The sequence below is a fragment of the Neolamprologus multifasciatus genome, chromosome 11 (genome assembly GCF_963576455.1).
Source record: "Neolamprologus multifasciatus chromosome 11, fNeoMul1.2, whole genome shotgun sequence".
Lineage (NCBI taxonomy): Eukaryota > Metazoa > Chordata > Actinopteri > Cichliformes > Cichlidae > Neolamprologus > Neolamprologus multifasciatus.
In genome coordinates, this window is record NC_140449.1 from 19,938,270 (window position 1) to 19,965,483 (window position 27,214).

Consider the following 27,214-nt stretch of genomic DNA (forward strand, 5'->3'; position numbering starts at 1 on the left):
CAAATTTCTGGGTTTTATTTTAAAGTTGAGCTTTATTCCCTTTAATTATTAAAATGCAGTATTTCACTGTAATGGCTGGTTACCGTGGATAGATCATTGTTTAAAGTCTGTGTTGCGATTCAGTATGAATACAATTTGTATTGTTGGTAACTAAGCCGTGTACCTCAACACTAAACTCATTACTTTTTGCCTTCACCTCATTCCAGCGGTCGTTTGCACAGACATACAGCAGATGTTTTACTGGATTTACCTTGTTATTCTTTATTTGAATAAACTCCACTGAAACACCAACAACTTGATGGTGACATTTGAGTTTCTTGTCAACAGCAACAGGTGTGAGAAAAAGGTAATCGGGTATAGAAAATGACACATTTTCATATAGTATAATCTGAATAATGCTATTTTATTTACACTCACGCTGTAGTGGCACTCTACTGTGCAAAATCAAGGAGACGTTTTAGGGATTCTCACAACACAGAGGAGTAAAATTGAGACAAATCTTGTGTCTCCAATTTAAGGAGTTCAGGCACAGAGCACATGATCTCAGTGAGATACATGGAAAATATATTACTAATAAAAAGTCTTTCTTTGATATACTAGCTCCTAAACACGTCTGAAATGAACAAGGTGTAGATGAAAAATATTTATTTCCAACTTCACACAGAATCTACTGCATTCAACAAAAACAATGTAAAAATTAATATGAATAAATTCATATCGATTCTGATCATCTTTAATATTTTACAATGCAGGAAGACAGTTGTTTTTTTAAACCCCATTTCTGCTAATGTTTTAAATTTTGGCAACATTAACTTTATCATGCTAAAGACCTGCACCGCAAAATAGGACATCTGGCTCATCCAGAAAACTTTAGGAGTAACACTGTGCAACGTCTTGATTGTCTTGCACTATGAAAGGAGAATATGGATTCACCTCAATGAATTAACTGCTCAGGCCCCAATAAATCTATCTAAAAAAATACCATCCTTTCCTTGATCTCATGGAGCTCGTTGTGTGGACAGTGAAATCTCTATATACAAACAGACAAGGAGTCCTAAAGCCCAGAGGCTACTTGTTCACCTTATATACACGTCTTAATTATTGTTAAAGTATAATTTAACATCATTCCAACCCCTGACTTTGCTCAATAACCTCAAGTTAAATCTACGTGGTTTGATAGTACAACCCTCAGGTGCGGTCTAGCAGTAGCTGTCGTGGCGTGTGTCGTTCTTCCAAGGGAAATCTGTCAGGGGTTGGTCTGCATTGGTCCATGTGTCCTCTCTTTGTTGTGTTTCCGGAAAAAGGCCTTTCCAAACTCATAACTGCTGATCATGATGGCACAGGCTGGAGCCACTTTTATCACCCTGGGGAGAAAACCTGATAGAGAAACCACAGATATGAGAAGAGTTTATACACAGTCTAAACAGAATGTATGCACTCTTTCAGTAATAAGGTTTCATGTATCAGGACATGAAAACAATCGGGCCCTTAGCAAGTCTTAAAATAAAGGTCAATACAACCTTAAGACAAACTATAAGACAGGATATATGTATGTATTTAAGCTAAAGCACAGAAGCAGGGTTAAAAAGTAAGCACACACTTAAACTTCTAATTTCTATGGAAGCTGTAAGTAGCAGCTAAGTGCTACTAATCAAATGAAGTTTTTCAGCTGATCAGTAAGTGTGAGCACCTCTAAAAGACCAGTTGGTCTCAAGTATTCACGTGTGTTCACACAGTGTCAACGAAAAAGCTGCTTCTCTCTAAAAAGAGAGAAAGGAGGCAGCATAACTTGCATACATCTGAAAAAACCGCAAGACAGACGAGACCAAACTGGACATGTTTGGCTATAACGCATAATCCCACATCTGGCCAAGAATCACAAACAGCATGTCAGCACAACTGTGTCATAGTGACTGTCGAGCACAGTGGTGGGGCGGTCATGATGAGGGCTTGTTTTGCAGCCACAGAACCTGAGCACCTGCAATCATTAAATCAACCATGAAATCCTGTGTATACCACAATGTTCTTAGCTGAAATAGGGTCATGCAACAGGATGACTGAACCTAAGAACAGCAGCAAATCTACAACGAAATGGCTGAAAAAGAAGTCAAAGTCCAGACCGTAAACTGACTGAAATGTGGTGGAGGGACCTGAACAGAGCTGTGCATAAGCAAATGTTCGTAAAGCTCATTTAATGGAAACAGCATTGTAAAGAAGAGTGGGCCAAAATGTATTTAAAGTCATACAGGAAATTATTACTTCATGTTACAGCAGCTAAAGGTGTTTCTACAAGGTACTAAACAGCAATATGGTATGTATGTAATATGCTGTTAATCTGAGGTTGTATTTACCAAATGTAAAGGTTGTCAAGAAGTGAAAAACTTTCATGTCCTGAAATGTAACGCTTTAGATTTGAAAGAGGGTGAAGGTTGTTTTTACAGCGAGTGTTTGTGACTACCTCAGACTCGCCACTCACTGAGTCAAGGGTCAGTGAAGTACTTACCTGCAAACAGCCCTCTAAACCCGTTTTCTGCCACAATCCTGCACATCACATTGAAGGTGGAGGAGGCCTGACCTGGCACTGCAAACACAAGAGCACCAATTAGCAACAAACAGCATCATCCAACCAAAAACAGACCACAAGAAATGTGGGTTTAACAATAAAAGGCAGCAGCTTTGCCTCACATATTCCATCACATCCTTACAGATGAGCTGAGAAATATCTTCATCACTATGTTCATCTGAAGCTGTTACACTCTCTAAACTCCTCTGAGTTAGAATTGTTTAGGAAAGTCTTATTCTACACTGTGAGTGGATATTCTGCCAACCGTCTTCATTGAGACCGTTTGATGTTTACACCGAGTGGTGCACGGTGGCTTAATGGTGTTTTTAAGGAGCACATGCAGGAGGGCCTGTATCTCACTCAGCAGTCTTTAAAGGGCAAGGCTTTGAAAAGAGGAGTGGGGTCTGAAAAAGGAGAGAAGGGGTTCGTCTACAAACAGCTGGAGCAGCCATCACCATCATCCACAGAGGAGGAAGCACACGCTTGAGGTACTTATTCGTGTTGCTTATCAGCACTGAGAAGGTTTAAGTGCTCTACAGGGCTTGACTTGAGATGCTTGTCGACTGTCACATGAAAGTGTTGTGGCCTCTTAACAGAATGAGGAAGCCTTTTTGATGAGAAGTAAAATGTTTTAAAGCTCATTGTTGCTTTTATTTAACTCTGCAGACTTGGGTTATTTACCATGCCAACACAAATATGAACATATAGCATCAACATAACCTCCCCAAGCAGCTGCAGATGTACATTTACAATCTTCAGAAGCTTTAATTTAAAAGAAATTAAGCATATTTACAGTTCTTTGCTTGCAGCTCTCCAAGCTCCACCTGTTTTCTTGTTTTGACGACATCAAAAGGCAAAGTTACAATAGATGCAATCTGAAAGAAATGACAAAAATGAAATAAGAAATGATACGCTGTAGTTTACTTCTGTTTTTTTTGCTATCAAATATGTTTATCTGCAGGCTGGAAGTTGAATTCTGTGCAGTTTTAGATGAAAAATTAACTTACAGCTCCTGAAACAGCTCCGGATACAAAGGTGATGGTCAGCGTGGGTTCTGTGATGTTAGACAAGCCACACAGCCAGCTCTTGCCCATCTCGTAGTTGTACCAGTACATGGCCGAGAAGGGAACGTCTCGGAGAAGCGTGGGCCCCCAACCCCTCCACAGAGACAGCCAGCCCTCTTTGGCCACTGCTGAGCGGATGCACTGGGTCAGCTCCCTGTACGACTGCTTCTGAGACTGCAGTTTAGTGCGGATCAACTCCAGAGGACTGATCACCGTCACCGAACCCACTTTCACACAGAGGAGGAAGACAAAGCAGTTCATGAAGTGATATGTTAGTGAAAGTAACATACTGCTGTGGCACTTTTAATGATTGAGCCTCTTTTTTTCTACTTTAATAATCACTTACAGGCCTGTAAGTTTGACTAAAAATAACACTAACATTTTCTAAATAAAATCTAGCTTGTTGGATAAAATCAGGAAGTCAAGGCCACGGTGCAGAAGGTAAGGGTGGCTGGCCTTGAAACCCCCAACATTGTTAAAATGCTGATGTCTGTTATTAGGCATTATATGGCCATTATTGTCAATATGTGGCATATTTCAGTAGCAGTAAGACAGCAGTCAGCTCACCTCTAGCAGTAGCTCCTGCAAGGAGAGGAGCCACCTCAGCATATTCTCCCATCCTGACCCTCAGTGCTGCACAGAGCTGGTCGTAACATGTGAAGTAGATCACTGTCGCTGGGACTGCCATCACACTGGAGAAGGCACATAACAGAAAGCACATAACAGAAGGTACATAAATCATGCCTTAGTTATAAAATTTTCTAAGCAGGTAAAAGACAGCCACAAAAATGCATCTAAATTTAAAAACTGTGAAGAAAGTTCTGTTTAATGATGCGTAACATAATTAAATATTTGGTTACGATCATTGAAGAAACTCTCAGGTGGCTCACTATGAATAAATACCACATCAAAGGAAAACACTCCGCTGTAATCACTACTGACCCACCACAGCTCAATAACTCAGTATTAAAAGGAGGGGAGGCGCCCAATCAGGAAATAGAAAAAAATGGACTTTACACTCACAGTGTTGGAGGCAGACCGCTCCATAATGACCTGATTCCCTCACGCCGTACTATTTTGACAAATGCATCCTGCAGAGATTCAGAGTTAGGAGTCAGTGAAGGGTGATGTGCTCTGTGGCACTCAGAGGTTTTGTACTACAACACCTCTGCTAAATACAAGCAGGAAAAGTTCAATCAGCCACTAAAGCTAAGTTTAGCTTGTCAGACTGCTAACTTTAAAACATTATACAGAACAAGAAGCTCACTCTCTGCACAGAATTTACTTTTAAGGGAACATTATTGGATTTTGCATATATTCATTTTGTTTTCTGTTTCTTTTCTAAAATGTACTTTAAGAAGTTTGTAGTGCAGTAAAATCCACAGATGTATAATTTGATTATGCATCCATTCTGAAAGAGCAGGTAATGGATAATAGGTACTGATTTGTAAATAACTTCAGCTTATTATCTATTACACTGCAGTATATTTCTAACTAACTGGACAGCTCATTCTCTGATAATACTTTCTTTAAAGACATAATGCCTTTTGGAGTCAACTTGAAAGAAAGACAGATGTGAAATGTAAAAGTGAGGTTGGAGGTCAAATGTGCCATGATATTTAGATGAAATCTATAACGTGATATTTAGAACATGTACAATTTCTTAATTTTGCCAATAAAAACAAAAGCAGTGGAATTTAAAGCACAGTTTTACAGATAAATTACATTTTATGAAGATTAGACCTTATTTGATCTTGAGGAAAGGTTTATAGGTCCAAAGTAACCTGATATGTAAAATCTCCATTCCCAAAGCTCCCAAACAAAGGCAGCAGGAAACATAGTGGTAAATAGCTCTATAAAGCATTCTTCTCAATCTGCTGACCTTGAGTAGAGGTCAAAGGACAAATGTGACATTACATTTAAAATCTTTATACAAATAATATAATATTTATATTATATGTTCCCACTACACACCACACTTGTCACAAATTCTACGTTATAAGGCTTTTTGTCAATTTTCGACCATTAAATCATTAAGTTGACCTTGACGACCAAGGTCAACTTAATGAAGCAAGGCTTAATGAAGCAAGGCTACCGTGTTTACAGACAGAACGACACACAAATAGGGCTGTTCGATATAACGATATATATCGGATGACGATATAAAAATGTCTATCGTTTCATTTTACGCTATCATTTGTTTCGTGGTGTTGCAAAATAAACTGTTTACGGCAATATTTTTTCATCGTTTTGATGGTCACTATTCTGTCCCTTCTGTTATTTCTAAGGTATGTTTTTTATAAGTTTGTTACATGGCGGGTCATTATGGAACGCCAGGACTGCCATAATGAATTAATTAAATACACCATTAAATAATTAATTAAATGTGTCAATAATTAATTAAAATGGGAAATAATTAATTAAATAAATAGTTATGACACATGTAATTAATTAATTATTGACACATTTAATTAATTATTTATGTATTTCACATTTTAATTAATTATTGACACATTTAATTAATTATTGACACATTTAATTAATTATTTATTGACACATTTAATTAATTATTTATGTATTTCACATTTTAATTAATTATTGACACATTTAATTAATTATTTAATGATATATTTATTTATTTCATTTTGGCAGTCCTGGCGCCTGGCTCTCATCATGAAATAATTTTATCTGTCAACCTCACCCATCAAACGCAGGGGGCGGGGTTAACGCTGCCCATGCAGCTTGTCTAACATTTGATTGGTTGCCGTGCAAAGTAAGTCAAAACAGGTCGATCCTAGATAATCGATTGCTTGTGTAGACTTGGGGCAGCCAGGTATCCCAGAATGCATTTCAAATCACAGGCAGCAATGTTGGTGGTGTAGTTTTAAAATACCCCGTTTTTCTGTCACCAACTACACTTTTAACAGTGTTTTAGCCGCGAATGTCGCGCTGTAATCTTCACATGTCGGGTCAGGTTGTCAACATAGAACATGTTTGCAAAGGTGCTCAGATGTTTTCAGAGATTTCAGTAGCTCTGCTAACAGTCAGCATGCAGAGTGCACCGAGGGGGTTACGTTAACCGGTTTGTTTACATATTCCACTCTCCGTGTTCCACGTGTTGCATTCGCAGATTCTCATTTTCACCGAACGATCGTCTCTTTCCGCCTGGTCTTGTGTCTCTGTGCTTCTGTAACATAAAGAACGAGCTGACATTTTTCTCACGAAACCAGCGATCAGCTCAACAGGCCCTCAGTTTACCTGCATGCATCCTCCTCCTCACCTGTCAGCTGTTTAACACCTGCTGCTAATTCAAGAAACACGCCCACGTTACCTGGTGATAGTCACAGTTTAACTGGGCAGCCGGTGCTCGATATTACGCAACCTCAGCACATTTTTCTGCACAAGATAAGTAAATATAGTTTTTCCCGAGCGCAGAGCTGCTGGAGCTTGTTTCCCAACAGAGCACTTTATAGGCGAACCCACTTTATCCGTGGCTGATGTCTTATCAGCGGCTGATGTCCAATCACCGGCACAGCGTTGAAACCTCACCTGAGTTTTAGCTCTCAGTGGTTAAACGCTGGACTTAATTCACTCAGGTTCTGTCTGTCGGGTCACGTTTACTTCGCTGTTTTATTTACAACTGAGCAAATCGGTTTGGCTGAGGTTAAAGTTACGTTTCAGAACTGCACAGTTTTACAGACGTTTAATGGTTCACTGGCACATGTGTTAGACTGAACCATTCGCTTTTCTTTATCTGGTGTGTTTTGGATTTAACAGTAAATTTTGAGATTAAACTGACTTTTAAAATGTTTTTATACAAAGAGGAAAGAGAAGGCGCATTTCCACCGAGAGGAGCAGAGTTTCCAACTACATGTTCATAATGCAGACTGCAACCTGGACAGAAATATTATATCATCTGTTTTTTAATAGTTATTCAACTGTATTCTAGGCACCAGCGATCTGTTAGAATTTTTAGAGTTTATTTAACTAAAAATAAATGAGGTTAACATATAATTTGTGATTTTTTTTCTCTCTCTCTCTCTTTTTATTCATTTATTTATTTTTTTGCTTTTTCGGTCATGTTATGTTTAACTGTCAAAGGTTTGTTACAAACTATGAAACACATGGTGCAGACTTCTGGATGTTAGAAGAAAACTAATACTGCTAATGAATTAGACTAAAGGCAGGAAGGTGTCCTTTAAAACTAAACATGTTAGTAGGACTTTATATCATAGTTTATGAAATAGCACGTGTATTTCAGTAATAGCTACTGATTTCAGTGTAGTAGTGAACAGTCACACAGCTCACGTGGTCATCTGTGATACTCCTTAACTATAATTTATCCAGGTTAACTTCAGTTAACTCTGAGCGGCTGGATCGACGGAGGTCAGACAACAATTTTACATGTATGATCTTAAAACAGGACACAGCCATTATCCGTCCTGGCCTCATATCAAATGTGAACGCAGACTGAGTCTATGTTTGACGTTTGCTTTATATCTAATCTTCCTCTCAAACATTTAAACAGTCTGCAGCTGAGGGAACACAAACTCAAATTGTCGGAACAGGTTTGCTCGTTTCTTGTGTTCATTTGGTAATTTATTAAATGTATAACTGTTATAACTGCTGAGTCTCTTACGCTGATGAAAATGCAGAAAACACAGACAACACCTGTTCAACCAATCGCTTTCATTCCACTTTGATCTGCGACAAACTGACGGTTCATCTCTGTTACAGTGTTGTGTTAGACTGCTATATTTTTTGTTCTTTATGCTGTAGATTTTCACGTCTCTGGGATAGTTGGCAGTATTAAGGATGCTTTTCTGTAAAATCATATTGATATGACCCGTGAATTATTCGTAGATGACAGTTAGATTAGTCAGCTGGGAAACTCTGTGTTAACTCAGAGAGCTGAAGATATCGTGGATATGCTGACCTCGCTCTGTGGTGTACAGGTCAGTTTACCCTCATGATTAATATTCACAATAAAAATATTAGCCGAACATCATGAAGTCTGTATGTGTGTCATAGTTTCGAACAACCTTTGTACAGTTAAAGCCAGCAGTTACTACATGAGGAAACACCAACGTTATCTCTTTTATGTGTTTATACACAGGTCACGCTGATTACTGAACAAAAACCCAAAGATCAGCTGTTAATCGAATTTATTTGCTCTCTCTCCTCCTTAAACATGTTTTTAATGTTAGTTATAATTCAGAATTGGCGACTGAAACACGTAGGACACATACGAACATCAGGAAATAAAACCCTGATAAATATAACCTCAGTAAAAGAAGTCCGTGTCAGCGGGGATTATTACAGCTGTGTACCGGGGCCTGCGCTTTGTCGGTGGTAATAACAGCTCGATTGCTTGCGAGGCGAGCGGGTCTATCCACGCTTTGTCGTGAGACTGGGCAGACATCTCCGAAATCATCGAAGCACTTTTGCAAAGAGGCTGTATCTTGAGAAACCGACCAGACACATGAAGATTAAACCACTACATTCTCGGCTAAAAAAATATTAAAACTGTATTTGGTGACACACAAACAGGGTTTTTCAAAGTTCAGTTCTGTTAGTTTCCACATGCTGGTTGTTGCGTGCTAAAAACAATGGCCACCAGGCCAAAGCAATGGTTTTGAGTCGATCAGCGTTAACCCCGCCCCCTGAGTTTGATGGGTGAGGTTGACAGATAAAATTATTTCATGATGAGAGCCAGGCGCCAGGACTGCCAAAATGAAATAAATAAATATATCATTAAATAATTAATTAAATGTGTCAATAATTAATTAAAATGTGAAATACATAAATAATTAATTAAATGTGTCAATAAATAATTAATTAAATGTGTCAATAATTAATTAAATTTGTCAATAATTAATTAAAATGTGAAATACATAACTAATTAATTAAATGTGTCAATAATTAATTAATTACATGTGTCATAACTATTTATTTAATTAATTATTTCCCATTTTAATTAATTATTGACACATTTAATTAATTATTTAATGGTGTATTTAATTAATTTATTATGGCAGTCCTGGCGTTCCATAGGGGTCATAATCATTCGTTCTGTAATTAACTGTTGCAACGTGTCAGAAAATATGTTTATTCCTGATCTTGTCTGGGCAAAGCCTGCCATCTAGTGGGTTGACAGGGTAGCGCCATGTTAGAGCGCAAGCAGTAGTGATGCGATTTCCGGCTCTTTTTAGAGATCCGGCTCTTTCAGCTCGGCTCACTAAAAAGAGCCGGCTCTTTCGGCTCCGAACCGGCTCTTCAGGTTGTTTTGTTGCTTTAATTATTTAATCATTAGCAATAATATAAAATTATGCAGAAAAGGAATTACTAATGTTAAAAAAAGGGGTTTTATTTATATATGTTTATATATGGCCCCAAGAGACAAAGCACGTACAAACTCTAAAGCATATACAAACTCCAAAAAGCACGTACAAACTCCAAAACACATTTCTAGCGTTTACTGAACTTCAAAACAGAGCTACCCAGATCACTTAAATTACACAGTTGAAAGCATGTGTGTATTGTTTGTGTATTTATAGACAAGCACTCATATTTATTCAAATAATTAAAAAAAAAAAGTTCATTTACCTGTTACTACCACACACCAAATCCGGTTGTTGATACTTCCTGGCTTGTGTAGCCACTAGGTAACAAAAGCTCAACATTGCGCCCAGCATCCTGGAGCACTTCTGTTGTCTTTTGTACGTGATTCTGAGTTTGTATGTGCTTCTGAGTTTTTACGTGTTTTGGAGTTTTTACGCGTTTTGGAGTTTGTACGTGCTTTGTCTCTAAGGTCCACCATAAATATACTTTATTTATTCACTCCACATAAAATGTAATAAATAAATCACATAATACAAAAAACAACTATTTACATTTTAAATTTTTAACTATTTAAATTTTCAGCTTCTTTTAAACCAATTTAACGTGAAACAACACAAAACACTGCAAACCACAACACAATTAAATATAAATTAAAATATTAAAACAAAAAGAAGATGCACATTCTCTGTCATATGGGCCTGCATGATTTCTGAATCCTTTATCATCTGCAACTGAAAATAGTGGATGATTACTATACCTTTCTCTGTTCCTGTGCTACTGCGAGTGTAACTAACGCCCCTCCCCCCTCTGCCCAGCGCAAAGTACAGGCCGCGCATGCGGAGTTTAGCGGAAAAATGGGCGAGAGAGAGGGTGAGAGAAAGAAGAAAAAAAAAAAAAAAAAAACCTCACGGCTCCCAATAAGGAGCCGGCTCGCGTCGTTCACTTCAAAGAGCCGGCTCTAAGAGCCATTTCGTTCGCGAACGACCCATCACTAGTTTACACAAGTCAACAATATTTAATGTAATCTTTGTGTATTTGTATGGAGAGTGAATACACTGTATTCTGTTTCTGTTATTACAGTTTTTTTAAAAAAAAAAGAAAAATAAGGATCAGTAAAGCTCTGAAGAATGCTACGCGGTCTCCTGAGTGTTTACTGTAGCATCCCTGGCTGAATGATGGTCTCTTATACTGATGCTTCACAGAGGTTTTATTGGAAATGTTTTTATTGAAATATTCAGTGAAGACACCGTAAGAGCTAGGAGCAAAACAAAACCAGCAATATTAATACATTAATATTAATAACATCAAAGGAAACAAATTTCTCCTGCTCACATATAGCATATACATCAAATTTACATCACTCAATTCATTATATCACCTCACTAACTTACAACTACACATAAAGGTCAAGGTCAAGGTTAACAACATAAACTCTATTAAACAACATTTTGATTCCATGTAACTTATTCCGTTAAAAGAAACATTAACAAACCTTGTGCCACTGTCAGCCAGGTACTAATTGGCAAAGAAAACATACATATTTTACACTTTAAGGCACACTATTTATCATATCCTAAAAGAAACGTTACTAACAGCCCTTTAACGGTTTTGCGCCAGTTTCCTGTTCCAAAATAAAAGCATGGGTTTCAAAATAAAATCGAAGTAACTTTCAAACAAACGTAAAAATATTTACCAAATTTAAAGGTCATTTACACTCCCACCAAATCATGAGTGTTTTAACAAAAAGGGAGAACCATAACACAAATGATTTTTAAAAACAAATGACCTTAACCACAAGGCCTTTTACATAACGAAAACAAAGAATTATCCATGCAAGTGCCTGCAGGTAATGTCTACAAGTCTTCATACAATAAAGGATATAGTCATTGTCTTAGACAGCCTCTAAAAGCAAGATCAGTTTCTGAATGGGCCGTTCAACAATAGATGGCTTGCCAGAACATTGACCCTCCCTTTTCATTTTCTGGTCTCCAAGACGAATCTTAACTTTCCTCACAAGCCCATCTTTATCAGCGACTGTTTCTTCAACTCTGGCTAATCTCCATTCGTTCCGTGGCAGATCATCCATCCTTTCGATGACTATGTCACCAACTTTCAGATTCCTTCTAGAAATATGCCAACGTTGTCTAGTGGCAATATTAGAGAGATACTCTCTTCTCCAGCGGTTCCAGAAGTGCTCTGCTAGATACTGGATATGACGCCATCTCTTACGAGCATACATGTCTTCTCTAATGAACGTCCCAGGAGGTGGTAGGGCTCCAGTCGGTTTCATGGTGAGTAGGTGATTAGGAGTCAGTGGTTCTGGACCATTTGGATCATTCAAGTTATCCACAGTGAGTGGACGGCTGTTCACAATAGACATTGCTTCGTAAAACAATGTCCTTAAACAGGCATCATCTAATCTTCCAGGTGAGAGTGAAAGAGTGGACCGAAGTACATTTCTTACTGTTCTGATCTGTCTCTCCCAGACACCTCCAACATGGCTTGAATGGGGAGCATTCATAATGAAGTCGCACTGCCTCTCAGCCAAGAATGCAGTCAGACGATTGACATCCATCTGTTTCATCGCATTACACATTTCATTCTTAGCTCCAACAAAATTGCTTCCTTGGTCACATCTTATTTGTCGTACTGCTCCTCTTATGGAAACAAAACATCGGAGGCCATTAATGAAAGCATCTGCTGACATATCATTCACCATTTCAATGTGAATTGCTCTACAACAAAGACCATAACGTTTATTCACCTTACGCCCTTGCTTTGTAAAAAATGGCCCAAAGCAGTCCATTCCGCAATAAGTGAAAGGTGGAGATGGATCCACCCGCTCAGATGGCAGGTCTGCCATTCGCTGCTCCTCCACTGATCCCCTGAGTTTCCTGCATTTGACACACTGATGCACATAAGATGCAACAGCTCTGTTCATTCCTGGGATCCAGTATCCATTTGATCTAATCTCGTTGATGGTTATACCCCTTCCTTGGTGTTTAACCTGTTCATGATGATGAGCTATTATCATCCTCGTTATGTGGTGGTCCTTTGGAATGATCACTGGATGTTTCTGAGAGGCAGGGAGAGATGCATTTTTCAGTCTTCCTCCCACCTTGAGGATTCCATCTTTGTCAAGAAAGGCATCCAATCGAAATAGTTTACTCTGGCGTGGAAGTTGTAAGCCATTACTAAGTAGCTGGATCTCATCTGGATAGACTCGTCTCTGTAAATCTCTTATAATGATGCACTGTGCATCCTCTCGCTCCTGAACTGTGCTGTGACTTGTTGACTTGTCACTCTTGGCTCGGCGAAGAAGTCGCGCAACAGCTTGTTTGACCTTACTCCATGAAGAAAACTTTGACAAGCGGTCTGAAAGAGTCACTTGTTCTGCAGACTCCAAATTTAGTGCTTGAACTCTTTTAACTTCAGGGTCCCCAACTGGGATTTCTGGGATTACCTCTACCTCTGGTGATACCTCTTTCTCCCATAAGAACTTGGGTCCAGTAAACCAGTTCGATGTCAGAAGCTTGCTTGCACTAGAACCTCTCGATGCAAGGTCTGCAGGATTCTTGTCAGTAGAAACATATCGCCACTGCTGAGGAGTTGTACTGAGATGTATTTTCTGAATCCTATTTGATACAAATGTGTGGAAGCGACGTGCCTCGTTGTTAATGTACCCCAGTACAACCTTGGAGTCTGTCCAGAAGTATTCATCAATCCCTGAAATTCCCAGTTCTTCATTTAGAGTATTGCTTGCTGCAACTGATACAACAGCAGCAGTAAGTTCTAACCTGGGGATGGTCACAGCTTTGATTGGAGCAACTCTGGACTTTGCCATAATCAGAGCACAATGAACAGTTCCATTTTCATTCACATGTCTCAAATATGAGCACTGGCCATAACCATACGTGCTTGCATCAGAGAAGTGATGTAACTCTCTCTTTGTGACCTTTCCAAAGTCAGCTGGTACATAGCATCGGGGTATGGTGATTTTATCCAAATTTGCCAGATCACTCTTCCAGGATCTCCAGACTGGTTGCAGTTTACTGATGAGTGGGTCATCCCAACCTGTACCATGCCTACACATTTCTTGAAGAACCCTTTTCCCAGTTAGCAGGAAAGGAGCAATAAGCCCAAGTGGGTCATAAAGAGAGGCAACAGTGGATAGTATACCACGCCTGGTTTCTGGTTGGTCCTTCAAACGGGCATGGAACCTGAAACTGTCTGACTCAATGTGCCAGTGGATTCCTAAGGCTCTTTCCAGTGATGAATCACTAAAGGCAAGATCAAGAGCCTTTACTTCAGTGGCACGCTCAGATGGTGCTATACTCTCAAGCACCTTCGCATTGTTACACACAAATTTGTGTAGTCGCAGACCACCCATGGCACAGAGCCTTTGGGCTTCTTTTGCAAGCTGAATAGCCTCATCTACATCTGCTATGCTTGTGACACCATCATCCACATAGAAGTCCCTCATAATGAATTGGGAGCCCAGAGGAAACAGGCTCTCATTCTCCTTAGCGAGATGTTTCAACCCATAGTTGGCACATCCCGGTGAAGATGCAGCACCGAAAAGGTGAACTTTCATACGGAATTCCTGCGGCTCCACACTGAAGTTTCCATCCTTCCACCACAGGAAACGTAGGTAGTCTCTATCCGCTTCACGCACATGAAACTGATGAAACATCCTTTCGATGTCGCACATCAGAGCAACATGGTTCTGTCGAAATCTGATAAGAACACCAGTTAGGGTATTTGTCAAATCTGGGCCAGACAGGAGATGATCATTTAGGCAAGTTCCCTTGTACTTAGCCGAACAATCAAAAACCACTCTGAGCTTCTCTGGTTTTTTGGAATGATAAACTCCGTGGTGTGGAATATACCATGTTTCGCCTTCCTTCTCTTCACAGAGAACTTCTTCAGCATCATTGTTTTTAATTACCTCATTCAAAAACGTTACGTAGTGAGTCTTGTAGTTCTTGTTGTTCAGCAGCTTTCGTTTGAGATGGTTGAGCCGGATGATAGCTAACTGCTTGTTGTTTGGAAGGTAGGGTCTCTCTTTAAACGGAAGAGGCATCTCATAGTGACCATGGGCGTTCATGTGAATGCTTTCCTTTAGCATATTCAGGAAGAGGATGTCATCTTGAGACACTGTTCTGCTGTCCTTGCTGATGTCTTTAAAGTCAGACTCAAGTACTTTAATGGCATCGGATGGCGTCACTGGAGGAAGCTCTTTGACAGTTACTCTATGGCATATGTTGGTGACAGGAAGAGATTCAAGGTGAGGTGGTGAGCAGCCTATGATGCTCCATCCTAGGTCTGTGCGGACTGCATAAGGTTCATTATCTCTTCCTAGGATGACCTGTCTTGGTGCTAGTGCCTGTGAGCAGTTATAGCCTATTAGAAGACCAACTTCACAGTCTAAATGTGGCGGAATATCATCTGCTATTGCTTTGAGATGATTCCAATGCCTCGCCGTTTCACTGGTAGGAATGTGCCTTCGATTCACTGGTATGCAGTCTTTGGTATAGGCAGGAGGGAGATCAATGTGATTTGTGGAGGTATAGCCACGCACTCTGAGACCTGAGACTCTTTCACTGTGTGTTACTGTGTCCTTTCCGATCATAGTGGTTAGCTTTAGCCTTACAGGATAGGTCTTGGTTGTCAAGCTACGACTAACATCTTCATCAATAAACACAGTGTCACTCTGGGTGTCAAGAAGAGCATAGACAAGCCTTTCTATTCCTGGGTTGTTGGAAGAGGAAACCCAGACTGGCAAAATCATGGATGTAGTCATAGATGTGTGCTCAGTCTCTGTATTGAGAGACAATGTCGTAACTGCTTCGTCTGTATTCTGATTAGGGGTTAACACAGGATTTATGTTGGAATATCTGTCGTCATGAAGGCAAGTTGGGTGTCGTCCCTTACAGATATCACATAAGTGTCTGTGGCGGCAGTCTTTAACATTATGGCCTGGTTTCAGACAACCATAGCAGAGTTTGTTTTCCCTTACATACTTTCTTTTCTCTTCCAGAGGCGTTCCTTTAAACTCTGGACAACTATGTAGGTGGTGTTTGTTATCATGACAGAACGTACAAGGGGGCTTTAAGCTTGTCTTGGATGGTACATTCTTCTCATTCTCTGTAAGTGTCTGTGTATGGAGAACAGTAGATTTATTTTTCCTTTCTTTCAGATGATGTTTCTCTGCAGGTAAGTCTGATAAACGTAATGCATGGAGGGAAGTTACTGGGTTACAGGCAATCTCTGCTTCTAATGACATGAAGTTGACAAAGTCCTGAAAGGCTGGAAATTCCTGTCTGTCCTTCATAAACTGGGTCACCTTCCGGTTCCACCTTGAAGCTGCCCACTCAGGTAACTTTTGGACCAGCTTTTGGTTCTCTTCACAGTCATTCAGAATGTCCAGCCCTTTAATATGAGGCATGGCTTGCTGACATGCATGTAGGAAGTCGGCGAATGCTCTGAGTTGTTCTGCATCCTTTGAGTGGATCTTTGGCCAGCTAGCTAGTTTTTCTCTGAAAGCTCTCTGCAAGACGAATGGTTGACCATACCTGCTATTAAGGCGATCCCATGCATCCTTATACGCTTCATCATCCTCCCTGTAAAAGATACCATCAAGTGTCTTTCGTGCAGGACCTCCCACATATCTTCTCAAGTAATGCAGTTTGTCAGCTGAACATATGTTCCTTTTATCTATAAGGGATATGAATGAAGATTTCCATTCAATGAACTGAATTGGGTCGCCGGTGAATACAGGTGGCTCTGGCATTGGAAGTCTGTTCATGGCTATGCTGTCTTGTACTGCTTGAGCTAAGTGGGACACATCTGTCTGTGGAGGTGAAGCTGGAACTCTTATGAGATGCTGAACTGGAGCCAGAGACACAGCTTGATGTGGGTGCATATGTTCCTGGTTCCTTAGTTTGCTGTTAGCAGAGCATAAGCTGCCCTCCTGCATTACGTCTTGATTGTAAATTGACAATCTTGCTCGTGCTGCTCTTATATCCTTTTCAGCCCTTAGCCTTTCTAGTTCATGTTTTTGAGCTTCAAGATCCCTTTTCTGTTGTTCTACTAAGAGCTGGATCCTTTCTTTTTGTTTTCCTTCCGCCAATAACAACTCATATTCTGCTTCCTTTGCTGCTAATTCTGCTGCAGCATCTGCTCTTTTTACTGCGACAATGGAGTCTATAGTGTGTTGACTTGGAGGTGAAACTGTGGAACCATATATGGAATGAGCATAGTCTCTGTTAAGGAGCTCACGAAGGCGTTCTTTGACTGCTTCACTATCATAGTCTTCGTCTATGCCTGATAATCTTTCATATGCAATTTTAATAATGTCCTTTGTTACGGCCTCACATGCATCAACACGACGTCTCGTTTCACTGGATGGTGTGAGGTGATCTCTGATTTGTACATAAATGTCCGTAATATTATTCATGCATTTCTCTAAGATATCAATGAGAGCTGCGATTTCACTTTCTGGAATGTCTAGCTTTAGCTGATTTCTTGCCTTACGTGCCTGGATCTTCCATTGATCATAAAGGTGCATGAGCCGCTTCTCCCTTTTGTGTGCCTCCTCTCTCTGAAATGTAAGCATCTTCTCCGTGGGATTTCTTGGGCGATCAGATCTGCGAAGTTCCTCATCCTTGCTTGCTTGACAGATGTCTGTTATTTGATCTGAGCCTTCTGCTTCTGCAGTTAATATCTGAGATGCTTCCATTTTGAGCGAGTGTCACATTTAGACCATCACAATGAATCCCTCTTCTTTCATCATAGACTTTGGCAGTTAGGTGAAACTCGTGAGGCTGAAGCTCTTACTGTAGCATCCCTGGCTGAATGATGGTCTCTTATACTGATGCTTCACAGAGGTTTTATTGGAAATGTTTTTATTGAAATATTCAGTGAAGACACCGTAAGAGCTAGGAGCAAAACAAAACCAGCAATATTAATACATTAATATTAATAACATCAAAGGAAACAAATTTCTCCTGCTCACATATAGCATATACATCAAATTTACATCACTCAATTCATTATATCACCTCACTAACTTACAACTACACATAAAGGTCAAGGTCAAGGTTAACAACATAAACTCTATTAAACAACATTTTGATTCCATGTAACTTATTCCGTTAAAAGAAACATTAACAAACCTTGTGCCACTGTCAGCCAGGTACTAATTGGCAAAGAAAACATACATATTTTACACTTTAAGGCACACTATTTATCATATCCTAAAAGAAACGTTACTAACAGCCCTTTAACGGTTTTGCGCCAGTTTCCTGTTCCAAAATAAAAGCATGGGTTTCAAAATAAAATCGAAGTAACTTTCAAACAAACGTAAAAATATTTACCAAATTTAAAGGTCATTTACATTTACTGAAGCCATTTAATGTTTAGCTCTCTGCATAAGCTGAATAGAGACATTCAGCTGAGGGCAGAAGAGTAAAAAGATTGTCCACGCATCAAGTGCACTGCCAGGATCCTGAGACACTCCACTCTAGCGACAGCAATCATGTCCAACCACGGAGACACCTCGCAGCTTTCACAGCTGGAAGTCAGGTCGGAATGCAGATCAGCAGCTTCACGCTGGTCAAACAGCTCAGCAGCAAGCCTTGCTGCAGCACAAGCACAAGCTGAAGCCGAAGTTGCTCGAGCAAGAGCAGAATACGCCAAACGCCAAATAGACATGGAGGTCGAAAAGGCCCGGATGGAGGCAGGGCTAAATGCTCTGAAGCAGGAGGGAGAAGAAGAAGCAGCACTTGCCGCTGCAAGGGTCCTAGAGGCTGCAGTTCTGGACCAGGCAGAGTCTGTGAAGCCACCAGACATTCCTGCGGCTGTCAGTCGCACTCAAGAGTATGTAGATACCCACTTCCACAACAACACTAATATGGAAGGTGAGTCAAAACACAGTAGAGAGCAAAAATGTGACTTAGACAACACCCACACTACAGGGCCGGACATATCAGCAGCAGCTCCACGTGGGTACCCCCCCAGTTCTCCACCCGTTTGGCAGCCCAAACTTCCACCTCCCCATTGGTCCAACCATGTTGGGGTAGCCACACCACAACGACAAGCAGATGTATCAGACCTCGCTGCCCTCCTCTCACACCGTGACCTACTGACAGCAAGACTGACAGTGTTTGATAACAAGCCAGAGACTTCTCTAGCATGGAGATCTATGTTTCACAATGCCACTGAAGATTTAAATCTAAAGTGCAGTGAAGAACTTGATCTGCTCACTAAGTGGCTTAGTGGGGAGTCTCTCCAGCATGCTCTGAGAATCAGGGCTGTCCATGTTAACAATCCAGAAACAGGTCTTCAGCGTTTATGGCAAAGGCTAGACAGGATTTATGGCTCATCGGAAGTTATTGACGCTTCTCTGTTCAAACGCCTGGAGAGCTTGCCCAGAGTTACTCTGAGAGACAATCACCTTCTTCAGGAACTTGCAGATCTCCTCCTGGAACTTGAAGCAGCAAAAAATGAAGGATATCTGCCAGACCTCAGCTTTCTCGACACTCCAAGAGGCATAAACCCAATTGTGGAAAAACTCCCACATACCCTGCAAGAGTCATGGATCAAACAGGGGTCCAAGTATAAGAAAGAACACAGAGTGCACTATCCGCCTTTCTCCTACTTTGTTCAGTTCGTGAATAGCAATGCTGAAATGAAAACTGACCCCAGCTTCATTCTACAAAATTACAGCACTGGGCACATGAAGATAGAAAGGCCACTGGTGAGACAATCACATTTTAGAGCCCCGCTAACAGCAAACAAAACACAGGTTGGGACACCCAGCAACAAATCTAACACTCACTCTCTTGATCCCGACAAACAGTGTCCAGTACACATGAAGCCCCATTCACTTGCAAAATGTAGAGGGTTTAGGATGAAAACACTGGATGAGCAGAAAAGTCTGCTCAAAGGGCTCTCGATCTGTTACAAGTGTCTCTCATCAACAGAACACAGGGCCAAAGACTGTAAAGCTGATATTCGTTGTCTGGAGTGCAATAGTGATACCCACATCTCCGCCATGCATGCCAGGCCACCCCCTTGGACAAGTGGGAGCTCTGTTTCTACACCACGCCAGACATCCCGAGCTCCACAGTGACCACATCTAACTGCACTGAGGTATATGGACAGGGACAACAAGGACGGTCTTGTTCTAAAATTTGCATGGTGAAAGTATATCACAGCACAGCCCCTCAAATGAAAAGGAAAATGTATGCAATTTTAGACGACCAAAGTAATGTGTCACTGGCTCGTTCTCTCTTTTTTGACATGTTTAATGTACATGGTGAAGCCTTTTCATACACAATGAAAACATGTTCTGGCACAACGAACAAAACAGGCCGTAGAGCTCACGGGTTTGTCATTGAGGGTGTTGACAGAAAAGTGTCCATACCACTACCAACACTGACAGAGTATAATCAGATTCCTGATAACAGGAGTGAGATACCCACCCCAGAAGCTGCAGCTGCTCATCATCACCTAGCTCACATAGCCGCACAAATACCCCCTCTTGATCCAGAGGCAGATATTCTCCTCCTCTTAGGCCGTGATGTAATTCAGGCTCACAAGGTTTGAGGCCAGGCAAATAGGCCCAGTGTAGCACCTTACGCCCAAAAGCTTGATCTTGGATGGGTAATTGTTGGGGATGTTTGCCTCTCGGGAGCTCACAGACCCACAGTGAACTCCTACAAGACTAACATACTGGATAATGGCCGCCCCAGTTTTCTCTCTCCCTGTGGCAACAGAATCTACACATAGGTGAATATCACAGAAGAATGCCCCCTTTTTGAGAGCACACAGGTCAAAGATGAACTGGGCAAACACATCTTTCAACAAACTACTGATGATGACAGAATGGCACTCTCTGCAGAAGATAAGACGTTTCTGAACATTATGCACAAAGAGTTTGCTAAAGATGATGCAAATAACTGGGTCGCTCCCCTGCCCTTTCGTCATCCCCGACATCGCTTACCCAACAACAGAGAGCAGGCTCTCAACCGCCTCATGTCCCTACGGTAGACATTAAAGAGAAAGACGGAGATGAAAGATCATTATGTGGCGTTTATGAAAAGGATCTTCGACAAAGGTCATGCAGAAAGGGCACCCCCTCTCAAACCCCACCAAGAATGCTGGTATCTCCCACACTTTGGTGTTTACCACCCCCAAAAGCCAGCAAAAATCAGAATAGTCTTCGATTCAAGCGCCCAGTTCGAAAATGTGTCTCTGAATCAAGTGCTGTGTAAAGCCCCAGATCTCAATAACAGCCTTGTGGGCGTGCTTCTCAGATTCCGAGGTGACCCACATGCTGTGATGGCCGACGTGGAGCAGATGTTTCACAACTTCACGGTCAGAGAGGACCATCGTGATTATCTGCGTTTCCTGTGGTTCCGCGATCACGACCTGGATGGAGAAGTGGACGAGTTTCACATGACAGTCCATGTTTTTGGGAATTGCCCGTCCCCCTCAGTTGCTATCTAGGGACTCTAGAAAACTGCTGTGGAAGGAGAGAAAGAATATGGCAGTGATGTAAGGGAATTTATTGAGCGCCATTTTTATGTAGATGATGGGCTAAAGTCATTTCCCTCTGAGACCCAGGCAATCGACGTCCTTCACAGAACACAAAGGATGCTGGCTCAGTCTAACATCCGCCTTCACAAGATCTCATCCAACAGCCCTGTAGTCGTCAGTGCCTTCCCAAGTGAAGATCTAGCCACAGGCCCGCAGGAACTCCAACGTGGACAACACGCCCCACTCATGCAACGCAGCCTTCGGTTAGGCTGGGACCTGTCGACAGATCAATTGTCATTTCAAGTTGAAATCAATGACAGGCCTTTCACCAAACGTGGTGTATTGTCAGTCATCAATAGTTTGTATGACCCACTTGGCTTCGCTGTGCCAGTCAGCATCGAAGGCCGCTCCATTCTGAGAGAGATTTCTATGGACATTAGCGAATGGGATGCACCGCTGCCGAGGGAGAAACAGGACAAGTGGCAACAATGGAAAGATTCCCTAAAGCACTTGCAACAGCTCAAGATCTCCCGCATGTAGACATCCATCTCACTATCTGAATCTCAGAGAAAAGAAATGCATGTTTTTTGTGATGCATCCACAAAAGCTGTTGGAGCCGTCGCTTACCTGAAACTCACAGCAGGCAATGGGCTCAGTGAAGTTGGGTTTCTTCTTGGAAAGGCCAGGCTGGCTCCAAAACCAGACATCACAATTCCAAGACTGGAACTTTGTGCTGCTGTGCTGGCTGTAGAAGTGGCGGAAATGGTCCAGTAGGAGCTTCACACTACTATTGATGAGGTGAACTTCTACACCGACTCGAGGGTGGTTCTTGGATATATTTTCAATGAAAAAAGACGCTTTTATGTGTATGTGTATAACCATGTGGAGCGCATTAGGCGTTCTACCCAGACCCACCAATGGCATTACGTACCCACACAGCTAAACCCAGCTGACCATGCCACACGAGCACTGCCCGCTGAGCATCTGTCTCACTCTACATGGCTTAGCGGACCTGCCTTCCTTAAGAATTCAGGCCAACGACAAATACAGAAAGAACCTTTTGACCTTGTTTGCCCTGAAAACGACACCGAGCTGCGCCCAGATATTGTATCCTGTGCCACCTTTCTGTCAAAAAAAGAGCTCGGGACCACAAGGTTCGAGAGATTCTCAAATTGGAGTCGTCTGCTGAAAACTATTGCCAGACTGCTGCACATTGCCAAGTCCTTTAAAGGCGAAACAGAGAGCGCATGTTGTGGATGGCACAAGTGCAACAGCTATGCTACAGAAGAACAGCTTCAGCAGGCCAAGGTTACTATCATTCGTGCAGTTCAAAAAGAGGTGTATGTGGATGACATCAAACGCATGGAGCAGAGTGAGTCCATCCGCACACAAAGTCCACTTAGCAAGCTGAGTCCTTACATAGACGCTGATGCAGTTCTTAGGGTCGGCGGCCGGCTCGCAAGAGCTCAACTGTCAACAGATGAGACACACCCCATGCTCATTCCCAGTAAACACCACATAACCCAGCTCATAATCAGACACTTTCACGCACAAGTATGTCATCAGGGCAGACACTTCACCAAAGGTGCAATCAGAGCTGCAGGTTTTTGGATTGTGGGTGGGAAAAGAGCCGTCAGTAGTGTCATCTTCAACTGTGTCATATGCCACAGATTAAGGGGCAAGCAACAAGAGCAGATCATGTCAGATCTACCAGAAGACAGAATGTGTACAGACCCTCCTTTCACATGTGTGGGCCTAGATGTTTTTGGCCCGTGGCCTGTTACAGTCAGAAAGACACGAGGAGGTCAAGCAGAGGCCAAGAGATGGGCAGTGATCTTTACGTGTATGAGCACTCGTGCCATACATATCGAAGTGATAGAAGCAATGGACACTTCATCTTTCATTAATGCTCTGCGCCGTTTTGTTGCCATGCGAGGTGCTGTTAAACTACTCAGATCTGACTGCGGCACAAGCTTTGTGAGTGCTTGCAGAGAACTCCAAATTGACAAGAAGGGTTGTCATAATGGCAAAATCAACACGTATCTTGGAGACAGAAGCTGTGAGTGGCAATTTAACCCTCCACATGCATCGCACATGGCTGGATCTTGGAACGCATGATTGGCGTCAGTCGGCGGATCCTTGATGTAATGCTGCTGCAGCACGGAAATGCAAAGCTCACACATGAGGTGTTAGTGACATTCATGGCGGAGGTCACTGCAATAGTCAACTCAAGGCCACTTACCACAGTTTCTGCTGACTCAGAGCATCCTGAGATTCTCACTCCTGCCATGCTACTCACACAAAAGGTTGGTGCGCCCCCAGTACCACCAGGTCAGTTCCACGATCAGGACCTGTTTAGAGCGCAATGGAGACGTGTACAGTACCTGGCCAACGTCTTCTGGGGACGATGGAGGAGAGAGTACCTCAGCGGACTACAGGGTCGTTGCAAGTGGAGGGCATCAAAGCCCAATCTACAAATTGGAGATGTGGTCCTGCTCAAAGAGGGACAAGAAAACAGGATTGACTGGCCACTAGGGCTAGTCACAAAGACCTTCCCCAGTCAAGATGGCAGAGTAAGGAAGATCGAAGTCAAGATCATCCGCAGTGGCGAATGTAGAGTGTACCTGAGACCCACCAGTGAAGTCGTCTTACTGGTACCTAAGAGCTAAGTCTGAAAGACTCTTAATATCCTTTGTAATAGTGGGATTCAGCTTTAGTTGGTGTGACGTCCTGCAGACGTCAGACGGAGAGTATTCTGTCTCTCCTGTTATTTCTAAGGTATGTTTTTTATAAGTTTGTTACATGGTGGGTCATAATCATTCGTTCTGTAATTAACTGTTGCAACGTGTCAGAAAATATGTTTATTCCTGATCTTGTCTGGGCAAAGCCTGCCATCTAGTGGGTTGACAGGGTAGCGCCATGTTAGAGCGCAAGCAGTGGTTTTCTCCCAGTGCTTGACAGGGAAGGTCCATTTCTCTCTGTCTCTGTAATTTCCTGCATCTGGCGCCCTGAAAAGGCATAATCTGTAAGTGTGGCAAAACGGTTTATTGTTCTCACTTATTAGTACCTTGTTCAGCAAAGTAATGAGTTTCTTGTGTGTTTAGTGAGTTTGTTACATTACTAGCATAAGCTAGCTGTTAGCCCTTTCTTTAGCCTGCTAACGTGAAGCATACCAGCATGTGGTGTTAGCTGTATCTCTTGACATGTGTTGATACTGAGATTGTGTAGTGACTGTTTACACAAGTCAACAATATTTAATGTAATCTTTGTGTATTTGTATGGAGAGTGAATACACTGTATTCTGTTTCTGTTATTACAGTTTTAAAAAAAGAAAAATAAGAATCAGTAAAGCTCTGAAGAATGCCATGCGGTCTCCTTAGTGTTTACTGAAGCCATTTAATGTTTAGCTCTCTGCATAAGCTGGATAGAGACATTCAGCTGAGGGCAGAAGAGTCACTATAGTGGCTATATTAATTTCTTAAAGTTCTCTCTTTCTTTTATATTTTATATAACCAGACTACAGATGGACTAGCGCCCGTTTTTAGTTGTGGTTAGCAACAACGACGGTAACACCATCGCGTGTCCGCTTGTTTATGTTCCACATAAACCTTTCACAATAAAGCTCAAGATCCTTTTGAGACTTTTCAAAATAAACTGAATCACGTGAAAGAGCAGATTATTTACGGATGAGAAATAAAAAAGAGCTGCCAGGTGCTAAAAAAATAAACCTTAGACTCAAACGTTAGAACAGGCTTTTCCTCGCAGCACGCCGTATAATATATACTCACAAAGGAAACGGCGGCCTTTACAACTTATGTCTAAAAATGTATCGTTTCATGCATTGGTTAAAACACTCGACTCCAGCTACATGACGCGCAGCTGGAAACACTTCCCGCAAGTCGAGCTGCCCGAAATTTACAGAAAATGTTAAATTTTTGTGATTTATATCGTTATCTGGCGATAGAATTCTTATATCGGGATATGAGATTTTGGTCATATCGCACAGCCCTACACACAAACGGTACCAAAAAACATGGCGGGAGGTAATTATAGTGGTAAACTGTAATGTGGATGTAAAATTTTACCAGCGTGCCACTAAAGTGACCTGGAGCTTTGTACCAGGCCTTGGAATTCCCATTTTCACATATACATATGTGGTCCATAAGTCCATTGCAGTAGACAAAGCATTTGCCTGAAAAATATTAACATTAACATTTAATACAGTGACATCAAACGCAGGCCGGCTGGATGTTCAGGTCAGCAAAATGCGAACATTTCGATGAAGTTGTTACTGGCTAAACCAATTATTGAGTAAAATTCACTGCTGTTTCTAGTGTGGTAATGTGAAGCTAGCAGTACAACAAGGGTATGAAAATGTATGGAAATATAAAAGCAGTTTTGGCGCTTTGGATGTTTCATTGCAGGTATTAAACTCATCCACCTTCACTGTTACACTGTCTCCCTTCCATTCACACACATGTATTCTGACTTTCATGCCTCCACTTCTCCAGGCTCTCTTCTAGCTGCTTCCTAATCCCACTCCTGATTCGTGTAGGTTATAAAGTTTATAAAGTGACAGTTTATACTGCCCCTTAACTAAAATTAGTTTGACTCCCCTGGTTTAGTATATAATGGAGCCACAATAATGCTTGTTTTTGCATGCGCAGTATCACGGTCTGATATATGTAACAGAATTTAAAAAACAAAACAAAAATACAGTCAGTCAACACAGTGTAAATTCATTTCACCTTTGGGAAAGGGATTTTTCTGTGCTTGTAGCCTGATCTTCACAACATCCAGAGGTGTAACTGTAAAAAAAAAAAAAGCAACAACATGAGTGCCTGTGTTCAGGATGTTTGTCACAATTTTCATTTAATCAGAGAGCAAACAAACAAAGCAGCAGTTCAGGAAACTTATCCAAACCTCAGATTGATCAAAATAATAAAAAACACAATAACAAGTTGTACCTCATAAACCACCAGCTGAGTGTTAGTTATTAAACAAAGGCATGCTTATTGTAATGTAATGAGCTGAAGTGTAGGTGCCTCACCAAACAGCGACGTAAGGATGGCACCGGAGCAGGACGCCACCATCTGTTGGAGGGGAGTAATGGCGCCGGTGGCAGGAGGAGCAGGACTTTCATTATTCATCCTGTCTTCATAGAAAACAAACAAACAAACAAACAGACAAACATTTGGTTGCTTTTAATACGGCTCCTATTTAATATTCACACAATAAATCATGACAAGGCTACGATCCCTAAAAAAAATTACATGACAGGTCTCTGGCTAACTTTAGCAAGCTAACTAGCACAGCTAACTCCTTACCTACCTACTAAAGTCAGTCAGAATCAGCGACGTCTTTCGTGAACGCGCACATTCCTCTCGGGGTTAAAACTATCCTCCTACTATGCCAGTTCCTGCTGTCCTAAAGTCTTTGGAAGCATAAACACGTGTGAAATTGCAGCAGGGTAGTTCCTGACGCAAACAGCGCGTGATGACATAATTTAATTTCCAGCTGAGCACATTCCTTGACTTTAATAATTGTATTTATTTTTGTAACTTCAGATAAAATGACACTAAACATGCATGTATACTACATTAAAGTTATTGTAAATGATAAAATGTACTGATATAATTGTCTTCGTATAATTTACTTTAGTTTGATAATAGTGGGGAAACGCCACATCCAAGCATCAAGA

General features: G+C 41.4%; 1 protein-coding gene across 3 annotated transcripts; it reads right to left on the bottom strand.

Annotated features, from left to right (window-relative positions):
• Positions 1–630: 630 nt before the first annotated feature.
• On the bottom strand, positions 631–27,031 carry slc25a40 (solute carrier family 25 member 40). 3 transcript variants are annotated; one of them, XM_085176092.1, is made up of 10 exons: positions 26,845–27,031; positions 26,564–26,664; positions 26,262–26,321; positions 25,599–25,705; positions 4,651–4,718; positions 4,195–4,319; positions 3,571–3,854; positions 3,357–3,438; positions 2,504–2,581; positions 631–1,377 (listed from the first exon to the last, which is right to left on the bottom strand). In XM_085176092.1, exons 2-10 carry the CDS (start codon positions 26,661–26,663, stop codon positions 1,247–1,249), a joined length of 1,035 nt encoding a protein of 344 aa, XP_085032218.1. In that variant the 5' UTR covers position 26,664; positions 26,845–27,031; the 3' UTR covers positions 631–1,246. The 3 variants fall into 3 exon arrangements, with proteins under 3 accessions (XP_085032218.1, XP_085032219.1, XP_085032216.1); XM_085176093.1 differs by having other exon boundaries at positions 26,564–26,668; positions 26,841–27,031; XM_085176090.1 differs by having other exon boundaries at positions 26,564–26,668; positions 26,845–27,030.
• Between the last annotated feature and the right edge of the window lie 183 nt (positions 27,032–27,214).

What these genes read in the sequence shown, in the direction of transcription:
- slc25a40 (XM_085176092.1), bottom strand. Translation starts at nt 26,663, where the DNA reads ATGAATAATGAAAGTCCTGCTCCTCCTGCCACCGGCGCCATTACTCCC. An exon ending in GAAAAATCCCTTTCCCAAAG is followed by an intron (nt 25,706 to 26,261) that starts GTGAAATGAATT and finishes AATATTTTTCAG; the next exon opens with GCAAATGCTTTGTCTACTGC. An exon ending in AGAGCTGCAAGCAAAGAACT is followed by an intron (nt 2,582 to 3,356) that starts GTAAATATGCTT and finishes TTGTGTTTGCAG; the next exon opens with TGCCAGGTCAGGCCTCCTCC.